The sequence below is a fragment of the Prionailurus bengalensis genome, chromosome E1 (assembly GCF_016509475.1).
Source record: "Prionailurus bengalensis isolate Pbe53 chromosome E1, Fcat_Pben_1.1_paternal_pri, whole genome shotgun sequence".
Taxonomy (NCBI): domain Eukaryota; kingdom Metazoa; phylum Chordata; class Mammalia; order Carnivora; family Felidae; genus Prionailurus; species Prionailurus bengalensis.
In genome coordinates this window covers 26,288,226-26,304,109 of record NC_057347.1, presented here as the reverse complement: position 1 = coordinate 26,304,109, position 15,884 = coordinate 26,288,226, and the positions used below count along the sequence as shown (strand labels likewise).

Here is a 15,884-nt window from a genome sequence, read left to right as displayed (position 1 = left end):
AATTTATAGGCAGTAGAAAAACCTTTATAAAATTGTCTTCTTTGGACTGTCAACTTGTTTATTCCTTTACAGAATAAATGGGTCTGAGCAAGTTGGTTGCAAAGAAAATGCTGTTTCCATTTGATTTTCATTATAAAATCAGACATAAATTCTTGAATAAAACCCTCACCCAATAAGTCAGAGTCTTCTTCAGCACCTGATGAAAGTTATGGACTTAGTTTCTGGAAATGCACACAAAATTGTGTCTGTAGTTTCAGGGTGATCTCAAACCCTTTCTTCTGGAACAGTTCATGAACCCTAAATTAAGAATCTATTTCCTAATACATTAGGTTAAAAATTTTTGATCAAGAGATATTAAGATGAAAACGATCCTGCTTTCATAAGCAGCTAAAGACGAACCAGAATAGACTGTATGTGCTGTGCTGTGTTGCTTTTGAAATTCTTTTTAGCATTTTTCAGGTATATTGTCCACTAGAATCCTTAGCTCCAAAGAGGATCTACCACAGTAGGGATTCTTAATTCTGTACCTAAAGTTTTATAGTTATATTCCTATCATCACTTTGTTTGGAATTTTATGGGGAGAATTAAATTTAAGTTATACTCAGTCTGTTCAATATTGTTTTTTTTTATTTTTTCATTATATATAGTATTCCATTAATTGAAAAAAACTTCACAATTTATATATCCATTTTTCTGTTGATACACTTAGCTTATTTTCCTCACTATTAAAACAGTGCTGCAAAGAGTGTCCCTACTGTATCTGTCTTAATGTTCAAGAGTTTCTGTAGTGTGTATACTTAGTGGTGTCATGCACGGTCACAGAGTCTGTGTATCTTTGATTCACTAGATTGCCAATTTGCTCTACAAAGTGGATGTACTGCTTTATACTTGTGTCAGCAGTTTGTGAGAATTGTTTCATACATATCCTTTCTAACACCCTATCTGATGGATGTGAAATGGGATCGAATTATGATTTTAATTTGCATTTTCCTAACTAATAATGAGGTTGAGCATTAGATTACACATCTTTTCAGATGTTTATTGGCCTTTCAGCTTTTTTGTGATTTTCTTATTCTTGGCCAGCTATTGGATTTGTCTTTTAAAATTAATTTGTTGGAATTCTTTGTATGTTATGGATACTGGTCCTGGGTTATATACAGTGCAAGTATCTTAGTTTGTGCTGCCTTTTTTTTCCCATTTTTTTTTTCTTATAAAGGGGAGTGCCATTTTAAATAGAAATTTGCATTGTAAGAGATTGTGTTTTCAGTCGTTGTGCTTTTGGTATATTGTTTAAGTAATCTTTCCCCACATTGGGATCATAAAAATATATTCCTATACAGGGCCCGAGACCTTATTTCCTACAAAACATAAAATATTTCAATTCTGGCCCTTTACAGAAAACTTATGTTGATGTATGCTTTAACGAATCTCTTAATTGAGAGTTTTGGGGTTTTTTCCCTTATGGAACATAATGTAAATCTTGTTAGAAAATATTTGATTTAAATGTCAGCTAATAATAAGTTAAAATAGTTTTTTGAAGTAAATTTTATAGCTTACTCTTAGGAATATTTTGTAATTACATTCAGAAAATAATGCACTTAAAGTACTAACTTTAAACAGTTCTGTAACTCATGAGTCAAACTGGTATTGGTAAACAATCTACAAACTATGATTTGTTTGTTGAAAATTAAAGAGTATGCAGTCTTTGTCAGTGAGATGAGGTGACCCTTATCATTGTCTTCTAGTTGGTTCGATATATCAAGAATTCTGATGTTTCTTGAATGAATGTATGGATGGATAAATAAATGAAATAGTACATGTAAAGTGTTTAGCACAGGGACAGCCTTCATAAATGATAGTTATTATTAATAATGAGTATATAAGGATGTTTGTCACTCACAACTAAAAGTGGCCCGAATAGAACCCTCTTGCACTGTTGGTGGGAATGCAAATTGGTGCAGCCACTCTGGAAAGCAGTGTGGAGGTTCCTCAGAAATTTAAAAATAGACCTACCCTATGACCCAGCAATAGCACTGCTAGGAATTTACCCAAGGGATGCAGGAGTACTGATGCATAGGGGCACTTGTACCCCAATGTTTATAGCAGCACTCTCAGCAATAGCCAAATTGTGGAAAGAGCCTAAATGTCCATCAACTGATGAATGGATAAAGAAATTGTGGTTTATATACACAATGGAATATTACGTGGCAGTGAGAAAGAATGAAATATGGCCCTTTGTAGCAACGTGGATGGAACTGGAGAGTGTGATGCTAAGTGAAATAAGCCATACAGAGAAAGACAGATACCATATGGTTTCACTCTTATGTGGATCCTGAGAAACTTAACAGAAACCCATGGGGGAGAGGAAGGAAAAAAAAAAAGAGGTTAGAGTGGGAGAGAGCCAAAGCATAGGAAAGCATAAGAGACTCTTTTTTTTTTTTCCTTGTGATAACTTTTTTTTTTTTATGAAATTTATTGACAAATTGGTTTCCATACAACACCCAGTGCTCATCCCAAAAGGTGCCCTCCTCAATACCCATCACCCACCCTCCCCTCCCTCCCACCCCCCATCAACCCTCAGTTTGTTCTCAGTTTTTAAGAGTCTCTTATGCTTTGGCTCTCTCCCATTCTAACCTCTTTTTTTTTTTTTTTCCTTCCCCTCCCCCATGGGTTCCTGTTAAGTTTCTCAGGATCCACATAAGAGTGAAACCATATGGTATCTGTCTTTCTCTGTATGGCTTATTTCACTTAGCATCACACTCTCCAGTTCCATCCACGTTGCTACAAAAGGCCATATTTCATTCTTTCTCACTGCCACGTAATATTCCATTGTGTATATAAACCACAATTTCTTTATCCATTCATCAGTTGATGGACATTTAGGCTCTTTCCATAATTTTGCTATTGTTGAGAGTGCTGCTATGAACATTGGGGTACAAGTGCCCCTATGCATCAGTACTCCTGTATCCCTTGGATAAATTCCTAGCAGTGCTATTGCTGGGTCATAGGGTAGGTCTATTTTTAATTTTCTGAGGAACCTCCACACTGCTTTCCAGAGCGGCTGCACCAATTTGCATTCCCACCAACAGTGCAAGAGGGTTCCGTTTCTCCACATCCTCTCCAGCATCTATAGTCTCCTGATTTGTTCATTTTGGCCACTCTGACTGGCGTGAGGTGATACCTGAGTGTGGTTTTGATTTGTATTTCCCTGATAAGGAGCGACGCTGGACATCTTTTCATGTGCCTGTTGGCCATCCGGATGTCTTCTTTAGAGAAGTGTCTATTCATGTTTTCTGCCCATTTCTTCACTGGGTTGTTTGTTTTTCGGGTGTGGAGTTTGGTGAGCTCTTTATAGATTTTGGATACTAGTCCTTTGTCCGATATGTCATTTGCGAATATCTTTTCCCATTCCGTTGGTTGCCTTTGAGTTTTGTTGGTTGTTTCCTTTGCTGTGCAGAAGCTTTTTATCTTCATAAGGTCCCAGTAATTCACTTTTGCTTTTAATTCCCTTGCCTTTGGGGACGTGTCGAGTAAGAGATTGCTACGGCTGAGGTCAGAGAGGTCTTTTCCTGCTTTCTCCTCTAAGGTTTTGATGGTTTCCTGTCTCACATTTAGGTCCTTTATCCATTTTGAGTTTATTTTTGTGAATGGTGTGAGAAAGTGGTCTAGTTTCAACCTTCTGCATGTTGCTGTCCAGTTCTCCCAGCACCATTTGTTAAAGAGGCTGTCTTTTTTCCATTGGATGTTCTTTCCTGCTTTGTCAAAGATGAGTTGGCCATACGTTTGTGGGTCTAGTTCTGGGGTTTCTATTCTATTCCATTGGTCTGTGTGTCTGTTTTTGTGCCAATACCATGCTGTCTTGATGATGACAGCTTTGTAGTAGAGGCTAAAGTCTGGGATTGTGATGCCTCCTGCTTTGGTCTTCTTCTTCAATAAAAATTTTTTTTAATGCTTATTCCTTTTTGAGAGAGAGAGAGACAGAGTGTGAGTGGGAGAGGGGCAGAGAGAGAGGGAGACACAGAATCTGAAGCAGGCTTCAGGCTCTGAGCTGTTAGCACAGAGCCTGACGTGGGGCTCTAACCCATGAACTGCGAGGTCATGACCTGAGCCGAAGTCTGATGCTTAACCAACTCAGCCACCCAGGTGCCCCAAGAAAAGTTTTGACTCTTGTAGATTTGAAATGTAATGTATGTATGTATGTATGTATGTATTTATTAGATTTCATCTTCAAGTTATCTCCATGGACCCAATGTGGGGCTTGAACTCAATCCTGAGATCAAGAGTCACATGCTTTACTGACTGAGCTGGCCAGGTGCCCCTGAAATGTATTTTTAAACAGTTGACCTCCTGCATATGGAAATAATACAATTGTCACACCCACATATGTTTCTTATGTTTCTCTTTATGAATATGCGTATTTATGTATGTATATTGGCTCCACACCCAGCGTGGGGCTTGAACTCATGACCCTGAGATCAAGAGTTGCATGTTCCACTTACTGAACTATTAGGGCCCCCTAATAGTTTTTGTTTATTTTGTTTTTTGTTTCTCTTTAAATGATGATAGAATTTTGGTGTTATTTGGCTTGGGTTTTTCTTGCCTTTTGTTGAAGTAAAAGGACTCTAGACAGTTTCTAGTTATAGGAAAAGCAGCCATCTCTTAAAGAGGTTGGTTCTGCCACTCAGTGTCGCCACTTTCAGGTCTTAGAGATTACAGGTTTTGGGGAACCTGTATGTTTTATCTTTCTTGATACTCAGATATGTTGGGTGAGAGTGAACACTTTTTTATTTATTCTCCAGTTTGCTAAATGCAGTTTCTGTAAATTCAAAGGTCAGAAGCAAAAGAAAAATATCCGTATGAAAGATAAACCTGATAGCTTGTTAGTAGGAGAAATATTTAATGAAAGGTACAAGATTTAATTTATCCATTTATTATCTCAAGACAGCTAGATCAAAGTGTTTCAGAAAGAGGCCATAAAGTGTTAGCCTATTAATTGGATTTGAGGATATTATGACTTCCTGACATTGCTGTTTTTAGTATTCTTTCTCTAGTTTTCTTTTTTTTTTTTTCAAAGAATAATAAAGTGTTGTTTATTGCCCATCTTGCTTATCACAGTTTAATTCTAACATCACAGGTGCATCAAATAAGAACATACACGGAAAAGCAAATGCATATTATTCACTCCATTCTTTTTTTTTTTTATATGAAATTTATTGACAAATTGGTTTCCATACAACACCCAGTGCTCATCCCAAAAGGTGCCCTCCTCAATACCCATCACCCACCCTCCCCTCCCTCCCACCCCCCATCAACCCTCAGTTTGTTCTCAGTTTTTAAGAGTCTCTTATGCTTTGGCTCTCTCCCACTCTAACCTCTTTTTTTTTTTTTTTCTTCCCCTCCCCCATGGGTTCCTGTTAAGTTTCTCAGGATCCACATAAGAGTGAAACCATATGGTATCTGTCTTTCTCTGTATGGCTTATTTCACTTAGCATCACACTCTCCAGTTCCATCCACGTTGCTACAAAAGGCCATATTTCATTCTTTCTCATTGCCACGTAATATTCCATTGTGTATATAAACCACAATTTCTTTATCCATTCATCAGTTGATGGACATTTAGGCTCTTTCCATAATTTGGCTATTGTTGAGAGTGCTGCTATGAACATTGGGGTACAAGTGCCCCTATGCATCAGTACTCCTGTATCCCTTGGATAAATTCCTAGCAGTGCTATTGCTGGGTCATAGGGTAGGTCTATTTTTAATTTTCTGAGGAACCTCCACACTGCTTTCCAGAGCGGCTGCACCAATTTGCATTCCCACCAACAGTGCAAGAGGGTTCCCGTTTCTCCACATCCTCTCCAGCATCTATAGTCTCCTGATTTGTTCATTTTGGCCACTCTGACTGGCGTGAGGTGATACCTGAGTGTGGTTTTGATTTGTATTTCCCTGATAAGGAGCGACGCTGAACATCTTTTCATGTGCCTGTTGGCCATCAGGATGTCTTCTTTACAGAAGTGTCTATTCATGTTTTCTGCCCATTTCTTCACTGGGTTGTTTGTTTTTCGGGTGTGGAGTTTGGTGAGCTCTTTATAGATTTTAGATACTAGTCCTTTGTCCGATATGTCATTTGCGAATATCTTTTCCCATTCCGTTGGTTGCCTTTGAGTTTTGTTGGTTGTTTCCTTTGCTGTGCAGAAGCTTTTTATCTTCATAAGGTCCCAGTAATTCACTTTTGCTTTTAATTCCCTTGCCTTTGGGGACGTGTCGAGTAAGAGATTGCTACGGCTGAGGTCAGAGAGGTCTTTTCCTGCTTTCTCCTCTAAGGTTTTGATGGTTTCCTGTCTCACATTTAGGTCCTTTATCCATTTTGAGTTTATTTTTGTGAATGGTGTGAGAAAGTGGTCTAGTTTCAACCTTCTGCATGTTGCTGTCCAGTTCTCCCAGCACCATTTGTTAAAGAGGCTGTCTTTTTTCCATTGGATGTTCTTTCCTGCTTTGTCAAAGATGAGTTGGCCATACGTTTGTGGGTCTAGTTCTGGGGTTTCTATTCTATTCCATTGGTCTGTGTGTCTGTTTTTGTGCCATCTTTCTCTAGTTTTCTTACAGAATTGAAAGTTGGTGATTTTGGTACAAATAATTCTCTTTTGTAGCTAAATAAATGCCTTTTTTCTTTTGCCACATTAAATTTTTTCCATCTGAAATAGGATTGATTGTATCAAATCCTTTGAATGGAAGCTTCAATAGAAGATCACTTCTGAAGAAATAATTCCTCTTTAATATTGCAAAGGAAAACCAATGAATTTTCTTCCTTAATTTCTATTTTCTCCAATACTTGCGTAACCACCCACGGAAAAATCATTCTTAAGGAGAGTCAGCCTCAAATTCATAGATGATATAATTACTTCAGACCAGTGTAAAAGTTAATAAACAAAAACATTAATAAACAAAAACATGTTTTTGTTTATTAAGTTTTACACTGGTCTGAAGTAAATTCACCATAAAATTAGCCATAGTTTATAATTTTCTCAGTTATGGGGTGAGAACCAGATTTAAGGTACCTAAATAAAGCTGCTCAAGTGGCAAAAGTTTTCTAAAACTAGTTCTTAATCTTTAGCTTTTGTTAGTTATAGCTACTATCATAACATTTTAAGATAGGGAGATCCTTTTTTTAATTATTAGTGCCAAATTTTAAAAAGTAAAAAGTTTTAATATAAAACAGCAAGTTACTAAACTGTATAATAGCATTTCTTTTTGCTTGAAAAAAATTGTGTGGTAGATGTATATGTATGAAGGTTTACAAGTTATGTGTTAGATAATTTGGCATAGGGGGTTGACTTATTGTTTATTTCAATATTGTTTGGACTTTTTGGTTAGAAAACAGTGGAATTAAAAGGAGTAGGTGATAAAGCTTTAAGTGGAATTGATTTTGAAAGTGTTTCATCAAAAAGGAGGTCTTCTAAGCTTTGAGAAAACAACACTTTATTGGATTACTTTTATGCTTGGATATAATATATCCATATAGTATATAACAATGCATTAGACCCTAGCATTCCAATATTCAACTTAATATTCAGTATTTAATTTACTATATCATACGGTAAGAGAAATATTATAATTGAATGAAAAGAGTGGAGGTACAGAAAAGTAAACTACTTCTGCTACCTCACGTTATCTCAATTCATTAACTAGGTTAATTAATGTGATCATTGCAAAGGCCAAAAAAGAATTCAGTCAGAAATATCATGATATAATTTGCATTCCACTTTCTGTGACCATAAATTTTTATATATTGCAACATATGTAACATAAACCACATGTCAGCTGTTTCCTGCCTCACTGTTGACAAGAGCCCCATTCATAACTCTTCTTTTTATCCTTTCAGTGAATAAGTAATTATTCAATATAGAAGGCAGGATATTTGGAACTGGCTATTTAATGTGGCAGCACTCTGTAATGAAATCTGCTGCTACTGGCAACCTGAGAGGGGAATGTAACAATTCCAGCATGGCTGTAACTTTATCTGCTTTGACTGACTGTTTATTTGGCACATCAGTGAACCTTTTATCCCTGTGAGTGACAGCTCCAGAAGGGTCACATTTACATCCATTCTATCATGTATTGTAATATTTAATGGTGGACAAGGTTGAGCGAGACTGGGAGTAATTTGAACTTGCTTTTCCACTGAGTTGAGGCTAAAAGACAGCTTGATCCCCAGTATTGTGGTGTAACATGCTATGACTTAGTATTTGTTTATGAAGGCTACTCTTACTGATTATAATTAAAAGAAAAAAAATTCAGTTAAATGGTGTATTTGTTCTACTAAACTAAAACTCTACAGTACACATTTTCTTAAGCTACTGTGCTAGTTTTTTTCCCATCAGTGACCACTAATATAAAACTAACCACCTCACAGTATTTCTCTTAAATGAGGCTGCATTCTGTCTCATTTGTGTAGTAATTGAGGTTGAAAAGGGAGTAGTTATTAAGAACCCATGGTTCTGAAATACAGCATTGAACTTTTTATTTTATTTTTGAGAATTTGAAAACAGAAGAGAAAAATCAGGTAAATAATGTATTTTTGATGTTCCAAATGGTATGCTTAAGGAGACATATATCTGTTTTAATTATGGAACTAAATTATGAGTAATGTTGTCCAGAAAAAGCTATCCTGTATAATTTTACTGATGGATTTGCATTCCATGATAGGTAATTTAATTTCAGAAAGACTGTTCCGCACAGATATACTTCATTATTAAGTATTAATAATTTGCATTCATTTTTATCCCTTTGCTAGAGGGATTGTTTCTAGTGATGTTTTAGATTCAACTTGATATTTCTATTTTTTTGTAAGCTATATTTATAATGCTTTTTAAAATATTGGTATATTATAGGATATTTGAACGGGCTACTCTGTAAACAAAAATAGCACTATCAACTCTAAACTAATATTGTGTGTTCACTTGAAGTCTAAGCAAAAATGAAAATTGTTCTCCATTTTGTCTTATTTTTTACAATTTGTGAAAGGAGAATTAAAATCTATTTAAAACATTTGGAATTCAACAGTTGGAGTGGTATGTTAGAAAGCCATGTAAATATGGAAACATCATTTATAACTTCTAAGAGTGCAACAGAACCAATTTGAAATGGAGTTTTTAGCTTTTTCTTTAATGGCAAGTTTTACATGATGTAACATCTTGATATTCTCTTTATTTGACAGTTGTGATTTACTACTTATAGCTTCTGATTGTGTGAGAGGTTTAACAACATTTTTTGTGGTATACCAGACATGAGTTGTCTTTTCTTTTCTTTGTTACAGCCCCCTGGTCACTGTTCCAGGTGTTGTTGTTCTACTAAACAAGGAAACAGTCAAGGTTGCTCAAATACCACTAAGAAGGATCTTGGGGGGAAATCCAAGATACCCAAAATATATTTTGGGACGCGCACACACAAGCAGATTGCTCAGATTACTAGAGAGCTCCGGAGAACAGCATACTCAGGGGTCCCAATGACTATTCTTTCCAGCAGGGATCACACTTGTGTCCATCCAGAAGTAGTGGGCAACTTCAACAGAAATGAAAAGTGCATGGAGTTGCTGGATGGAAAAAATGTGAGTAAAGTTATTTTGTTTCAGAGGAAAAACAAGGCTGAAAAGATTCAGTTTACTCAGTTTTTTATGTGTTCATTTTATGTTTTATATGTGTATTTCCAATGATAATCTAACCTATGAAAATCAAATTAATTGCTAGTACTGATAGATTTCTTATGGTAAAATTGTTTTTAAAAAATTTTCTTTAAAAAAATTCTTTTTTTCTTTGAGTTTAAAATCATAGATTTGCGTTCTAAAGCTTGGGGATATTTTAGTTAGGTGTCTTCTTAGTACTTTGAAATCCTGCCACCAAAAATATTCAAACATGGATGATGTCATAGGAGGAGATGAAAGTATTTAAGTGATTTAATTTAATTAGATTTAATTAATATATTTTATGTACAGTATTTTAAAACTTCAAAAGAAGATAGTTTATTTAGGCTCTCCCTTGAGTAAATTTTTAAAATACTTTTTAATTGAGTGAGAAATATAATGATTATCCTATCTTACAATTCTGATTAGTACAAACTTCTGTTTCAAAAAAAGTTATTAAATTATTAACTTTAAAGATATGTCATTAATGGTTTTGAAGTTTTCCAGGGAAATCGTAAATAATATGAATTTGGGCAAGGTGGAAATTGAGAAGTCTTTCTTAGTAAAAACATACTATTTTTCAATAGTTTTTTGGCGGTATTTGTTAGTGTACAGTTTAATAACTTGTTTACTCTGAAATTGAAATTACAAGTCTGGAATATACTCAGAGATTATTGGTGAACCATAAATTGATAGTCTATGAAATTACCTATGATAATTTAATATGTTTTGAAAGTTATTCTGTCTTTTGCTAATATTTTGTCAGAGTTGGTTCTACACAAAAAGCCGTGAGCCATAGGTAGCCCTTGAGTTTTATTTAATTGATAAAACTTCTACCATGTAATTTGAATAAATTATTTTGTATTATGCATTTCTTTTTCAGTGCTTATGGTTATTTGTCTTGACCTTATTCTTCCTCAGAATGCTTAGCTCATAGGCATACATGAACATTCTTTTTCTTGTTCTCAAGTCCTGAAGGTAATTTGGTATTGTAATGATGCCAATTACAAAGTCTCTATAGGTGTCTATGTTTACTATGACTGAATCACCAAAGTGAAATGCTAAATAGATAACTGACAGTTTGAGTGAAAAAGAGTTTAAAGTGTGATAACACTTCAATTGACAGACTCCCCTCAGGGTTGTGTTACACTGCTAAAATGGATGAACCATTCTGGTTTTGCTATCAGCCTGCACAGGAGTGTCATTCTAAATGCCCTTGAAGTGTAAACTTTCCGATTTTTTGGCTTGATCCAAAGGCACATGTGTTTTTGTTCACTTTCTTTTGCAGAAGTGCTCCTGTACTGGAAAAGCAATGCACTTATCTGCTAAAAGTTAATTTTTGTTTCAATTAACAAAAAAATCATCTTAATTAGCCCCAGAAATAATTCTAAAAAATTATTCTCGATATGGAAAATATGGTTTTTTGTGAAGATGAGATTTAACAGTTAATAATCACATACTCTGAAGGCATCTTGGTGATCATTTGGTACAGATATAAGCTTTTAGCATAGTACAGAAGATACTTGGAATGAAGAAATGGTGAATGTATTTTTAAACTCAATCTGTATCAAAGTCAGTATGAAAGATATTTGGCATGTCTCCATCTGTCTCTGGATCCCACAATCAGGATTTTAGAGGAACCTTAGAAATAGCAGCCTTTGGGTCTGAGGAATCTTTAATAGGCTCCTGGTTCATTTACTCTTTTGATGCCTCATCACATGAGAAAAATGCGCCCTGAAGTTTGTCCAATGTTTGACAGCGAGTTAGCAAGAAAGACAACTTTTCTAACTCCTAGCCATTGTTATTTTGATTATACTAGAAACAAAACAAAAGGTGGCTTATGAAATGAGGAAGTTGACACAGCATGAGGAGTAAAAAACAGTAGTAGAGATGAGACAGACGAAGTGAAAGAATGAACTAAATAAATGTTAGGTGAACCCTTTCCTCTTGATTTTTATTGTTAGTACCTTGGAGGTTCTTTTTACATGACTGAATACAAAGCTGTAGAGCTAGTAGTCCCTCAGCTGATCGTGCCTTGTCCTGGAATTGGCGACATTATTTTATAGGTTATGAACCTTTTATGTTTTACTCCATCTCTAGTAATTTCTAGGTATTTTTGTGAATGTAATGAGTAAATATGTTTTGAAAACGTAGATTTGGCTTTTGGATAGTTTGTAGATAAGAATGTACTATGTGTATATATATATTATAACAATTGTATACATATAATTGCTTTTCACTTGTTAAGGACAGCACACTGAGATGATAAATATTGGATTTCACAATCATTTAATTTCTTTATTGGTACTTAGAATTAGTGAAAATAAAAACGGCCCATTCTTCTACCACTTAGTCCCAAATGAAAATTGAAAAACAGTAATAATATATTTGTGGTTAGAAGACTCAAAATTACAGAAAGGTGTAACATAAAAAGAGAAAAATCTCTTTTTTTTACTCTTCCCATTTTCTTAACCTTTCAAGGAAATTACTGTGAAGTTTTATGTATATTCTTCCAAAACACTTAAAATATGCATTTGTAATATGTGTATATACTCTTTTAAAAGCTCAAGTACATTGGCACATGGACAAATCTAACACATTTCTTAAGGGCTGTATCTTTTACATGAATTTACCATAAGTTATTTAACATGTCCCTTCTTGATAGACATTAAACATTGCATTACATACATATTCACATTAATGGTGAAATTTTAAATTTTGGTAGTTATTGATAAATTGTGTGCTTTTAATAGAAGTTTATACTTCTAATAGTGTATATTTGTACTTCTAATTTTATACATCTTTTAATAGGATATGACACACTGTTACTAGGACTTATTTTCTCTTATTTTTTGATAAGCATTTATTAATAAAATTTTTTACTTCTAATAATAGATTAGCAAAGGACATTAGCAGATAGTACATGAAAGAAGAAATGCAAGTTACTGTTGAAACTTGTTAGCATGTTCATATAGTATAATAGCAGTGTTAAACCTTGCTAGAATGTATAAAAAAGCCAAAGCAAGAAGATTCTATTTTTTACCTTTAAAATAGGTAAAGATAGAAAAGATAATATTAGTGTTGATAAAGTTATGGGGAAAGGGTAATGTAAAATGCTATATGCTTTTTGGAGGATAATTTGGTGGTATAGTTTTTATGAAACTTAAAAATACTTTGTACTGTTTGGTCTCATAATGCCATATCTAAAATTGTATACTAAGAAAATGTTGAGAAATGTGCATTAAATTGAAATTCTCGTTGAAGCATTATTTATAATGTAAAAATTGGTAACAGTCTAAATGCCCAACAATAATGAAACTGGTTTATAACTATTAATTCAACGTACATATGTGGGCAACAATGAAAAACTACTTAGTGATGTGAGAAAATATTTCTGATAGGATTTTTAGTCAGATGGAGAGAAAAAAAATGATTCTGGTTTTATAAAAAATTTATTGTGGCTTTATTTTTTGTGGCTAAATTGTTAATAATCCTTGATGCCTGGGGAAAATTTGCTTTTTTCTCATTGTTTAAATATTAGATCACATTGTAGAGATGTATTCATATATACATATGAATATAAGAATTATTAAATGAAACATATCAAATGTTACTGGTACATTCTTTGTATGGTAGATTTATAGATAATTTAGTGAGTTTTTGGTACTGTTTGTATTTTCCAAATATTTTGTAGTGAACACTCTTTATTTGTTTTTCCCCTAAGACATCCCTCCTTCCCTTTCTCCTTTTTTCCTTTCTTTTTCCTTACATATATTTGATTAAGTAATACTCTCTCATGGCTTAACTGAAAACTATAAAAGTATCTATAGAGAAAAATCTCTCTCGCTCCTGTCTCCAAGTCACTTAGCTGTCGTCTTTGAAAGCAACCAGTGATACCATTGTTCTTGTATATCCTTCAAGAAATATTTTTGCCTAAAATCACTTTATTTTTTTTTTAATGTTTATTTTTGAGAAAGAGAAACAGACTCTGAGTAGGGAAGGGGCAGAGAGAGGGAGACAAAGAATTCAAAGCAGTCTCCAGGCACTGAGCTGTCAGCACACAGCCTGATACGGGGCTCAAACTCATGAACTGTGAGATCATGACCTGAGCTGAGTCGGACGCTTAACTGACTGAGCCTCCCAGGCTCCCCAATATCAGTTTAATCAGAACAATGGTACAACAAACATAATTTAAAATTTTTTCTTTTTTCAGGTTAATTTGGAGTATCTAGAGCTATACTGATCTGGAGCTCTGAGTCGACCATTACAGTTGTTTTTTTAATTTATTTTTTTTAATGTTTTTATGTTTTTTTAAATGTTTTTTTTTAATGTATTTATTTTGAGAGAGAGAGTGCAAATGAGGGAGGGGCAAAGAGAGAAGGAGAGAGAGAATCCCAAGCTAATAGTGCAAAGCCTGATGCAGGGCTCAGTCTCACAAACTGTGAGATCATGACCTGAGCTGAAATCAAGACTGAGCCACCCAAGTGCCCCAACTAATATTTTTTCTTTGAAATGGTTGTGATTGTGGGTATGGTATCATTTATCCTGTATGTGGCTTTAATGATGTTCTGAAAATTCTGAGATAAACTTGTTTTATTCCTTTGTTGCAATGTTGATTCGTGTTTCAGTTATGCATATTTGTTTTTAGGGCAAATCCTGCTATTTTTATCATGGCGTACATAAAATTAGTGATCAACACACATTACAGACTCTGGAAGGGATGTGCAAAGCCTGGGATATAGAAGAACTTGTCAGCTTGGGAAAAAAACTAAAGGCATGTCCGTATTACACAGCACGGGAACTAATAGAAGATGCTCACATAGTATTTTGTCCCTACAACTATCTTCTAGATGCACAAATAAGGGAAAGTGTGAGTAGCTATATGAAAATTCAAACTTTTCTCCCACTTACTGGAATATAAGTGATCAATATGAAAGCTTTTAGATGTTTCACTTTTTATTTTTTGCTTTATATTTATGTACATATATAAATAGAGTACTGAAAACATTCTGAGGTGTATTAAAAACTGAATTTTAAACTTGTCATTTTAATGTCCAAAGTAGTAAATATTTTGAAATGGGATTATAGCACAGGTTTTCAACCTTGATAGTATTGACATTTTGGGCTTGATGATTCTTTGTTGTGGTGGTTTATCTTGCACACTGTAGGATGCTTAGCAGCATCTCTGGTTTTATCCTCTAGACACCAGTAGCATCCTTAGAGCTGTCACAATCAAAAATGTCTCCTGACGTTGCCAAGTATACGGGTGGGGGGAGGCAGGTAGGAGCAGAGTTATCCCCATTTGAGGCCCATTGATAACTATCACTCTTTCCATTTATGAATAATCAGAATTATTTAAAATTTTTTTTTCAACGTTTATTTATTTTTGGGACAGAGAGAGACAGAGCATGAATGGGGGAGGGGCAGAGAGAGAGGGAGACACAGAATCGGAAACAGGCTCCAGGCTCTGAGCCATCAGCCCAGAGCCCGACGCGGGGCTCGAACTCACGGACCGCGAGATCGTGACCTGGCTGAAGTCGGACGCTTAACCGACTGCGCCACCCAGGTGCCCCATCAGAATTATTTTAAAACATTCATCTGAAGAATCTATAGTTTGAAGAATTTGTGTGGGGAGAATATGTATAACATGCAAATTATGCTTTGTGAGCTTTTGATAAATGAAATGTGGATATAGCATTTGTGTTTATTTGCATGGTTCTTCTTAGAAACATCCAATTGTTACAGTATAAGACAAAAAGTGAATAACTTAGTATATTCAATTGTTACTCTTCTCTTTAGATCTGACTACTTACTAACTTTCTATTTAAGCTTAAAATTAATAGGCATTATGTTTACTATCTCTACTGTCCTACCTCTTATTTGGTTGCCTTTTATCTAGACCCTTTCCTCTGAGCCACTGTACATATCAATGGCATGTCAGTCTTTCTAATATTACTTTTATTACATCGTTCTTTGGCTTGAAAATCTATTGCACTCTTGGCTCATGGGATAAAGTCCATATTTCTTAAGCTTACTCTCAAAATGTTCAATAGTCTGGCTTGAATCTGCCTTTTCAGACATCTCCGCTACAAACTCCCAACTTGAACCCTACAAAAATTACCTCATACCCCCCTGAGGACACCTTATTCTTTCCTATATCTCTGCTTTTGATGTTGCCTATATTGAAATGCCCTACTCCCTTTGT

The 15,884-nt window shown here is 34.8% G+C and overlaps 1 protein-coding gene across 1 annotated transcript in view; it reads left to right on the top strand.

The window, feature by feature from the left end:
* Positions 1 to 15,884, top strand: part of BRIP1 (BRCA1 interacting helicase 1) — a 210,524-nt gene that overhangs the window by 47,772 nt on the left and 146,868 nt on the right. The window contains 2 exon segments of the mRNA XM_043583868.1: positions 9,317 to 9,607; positions 14,328 to 14,549. Coding sequence (XP_043439803.1) covers positions 9,317 to 9,607; positions 14,328 to 14,549 — 513 coding nt within the window.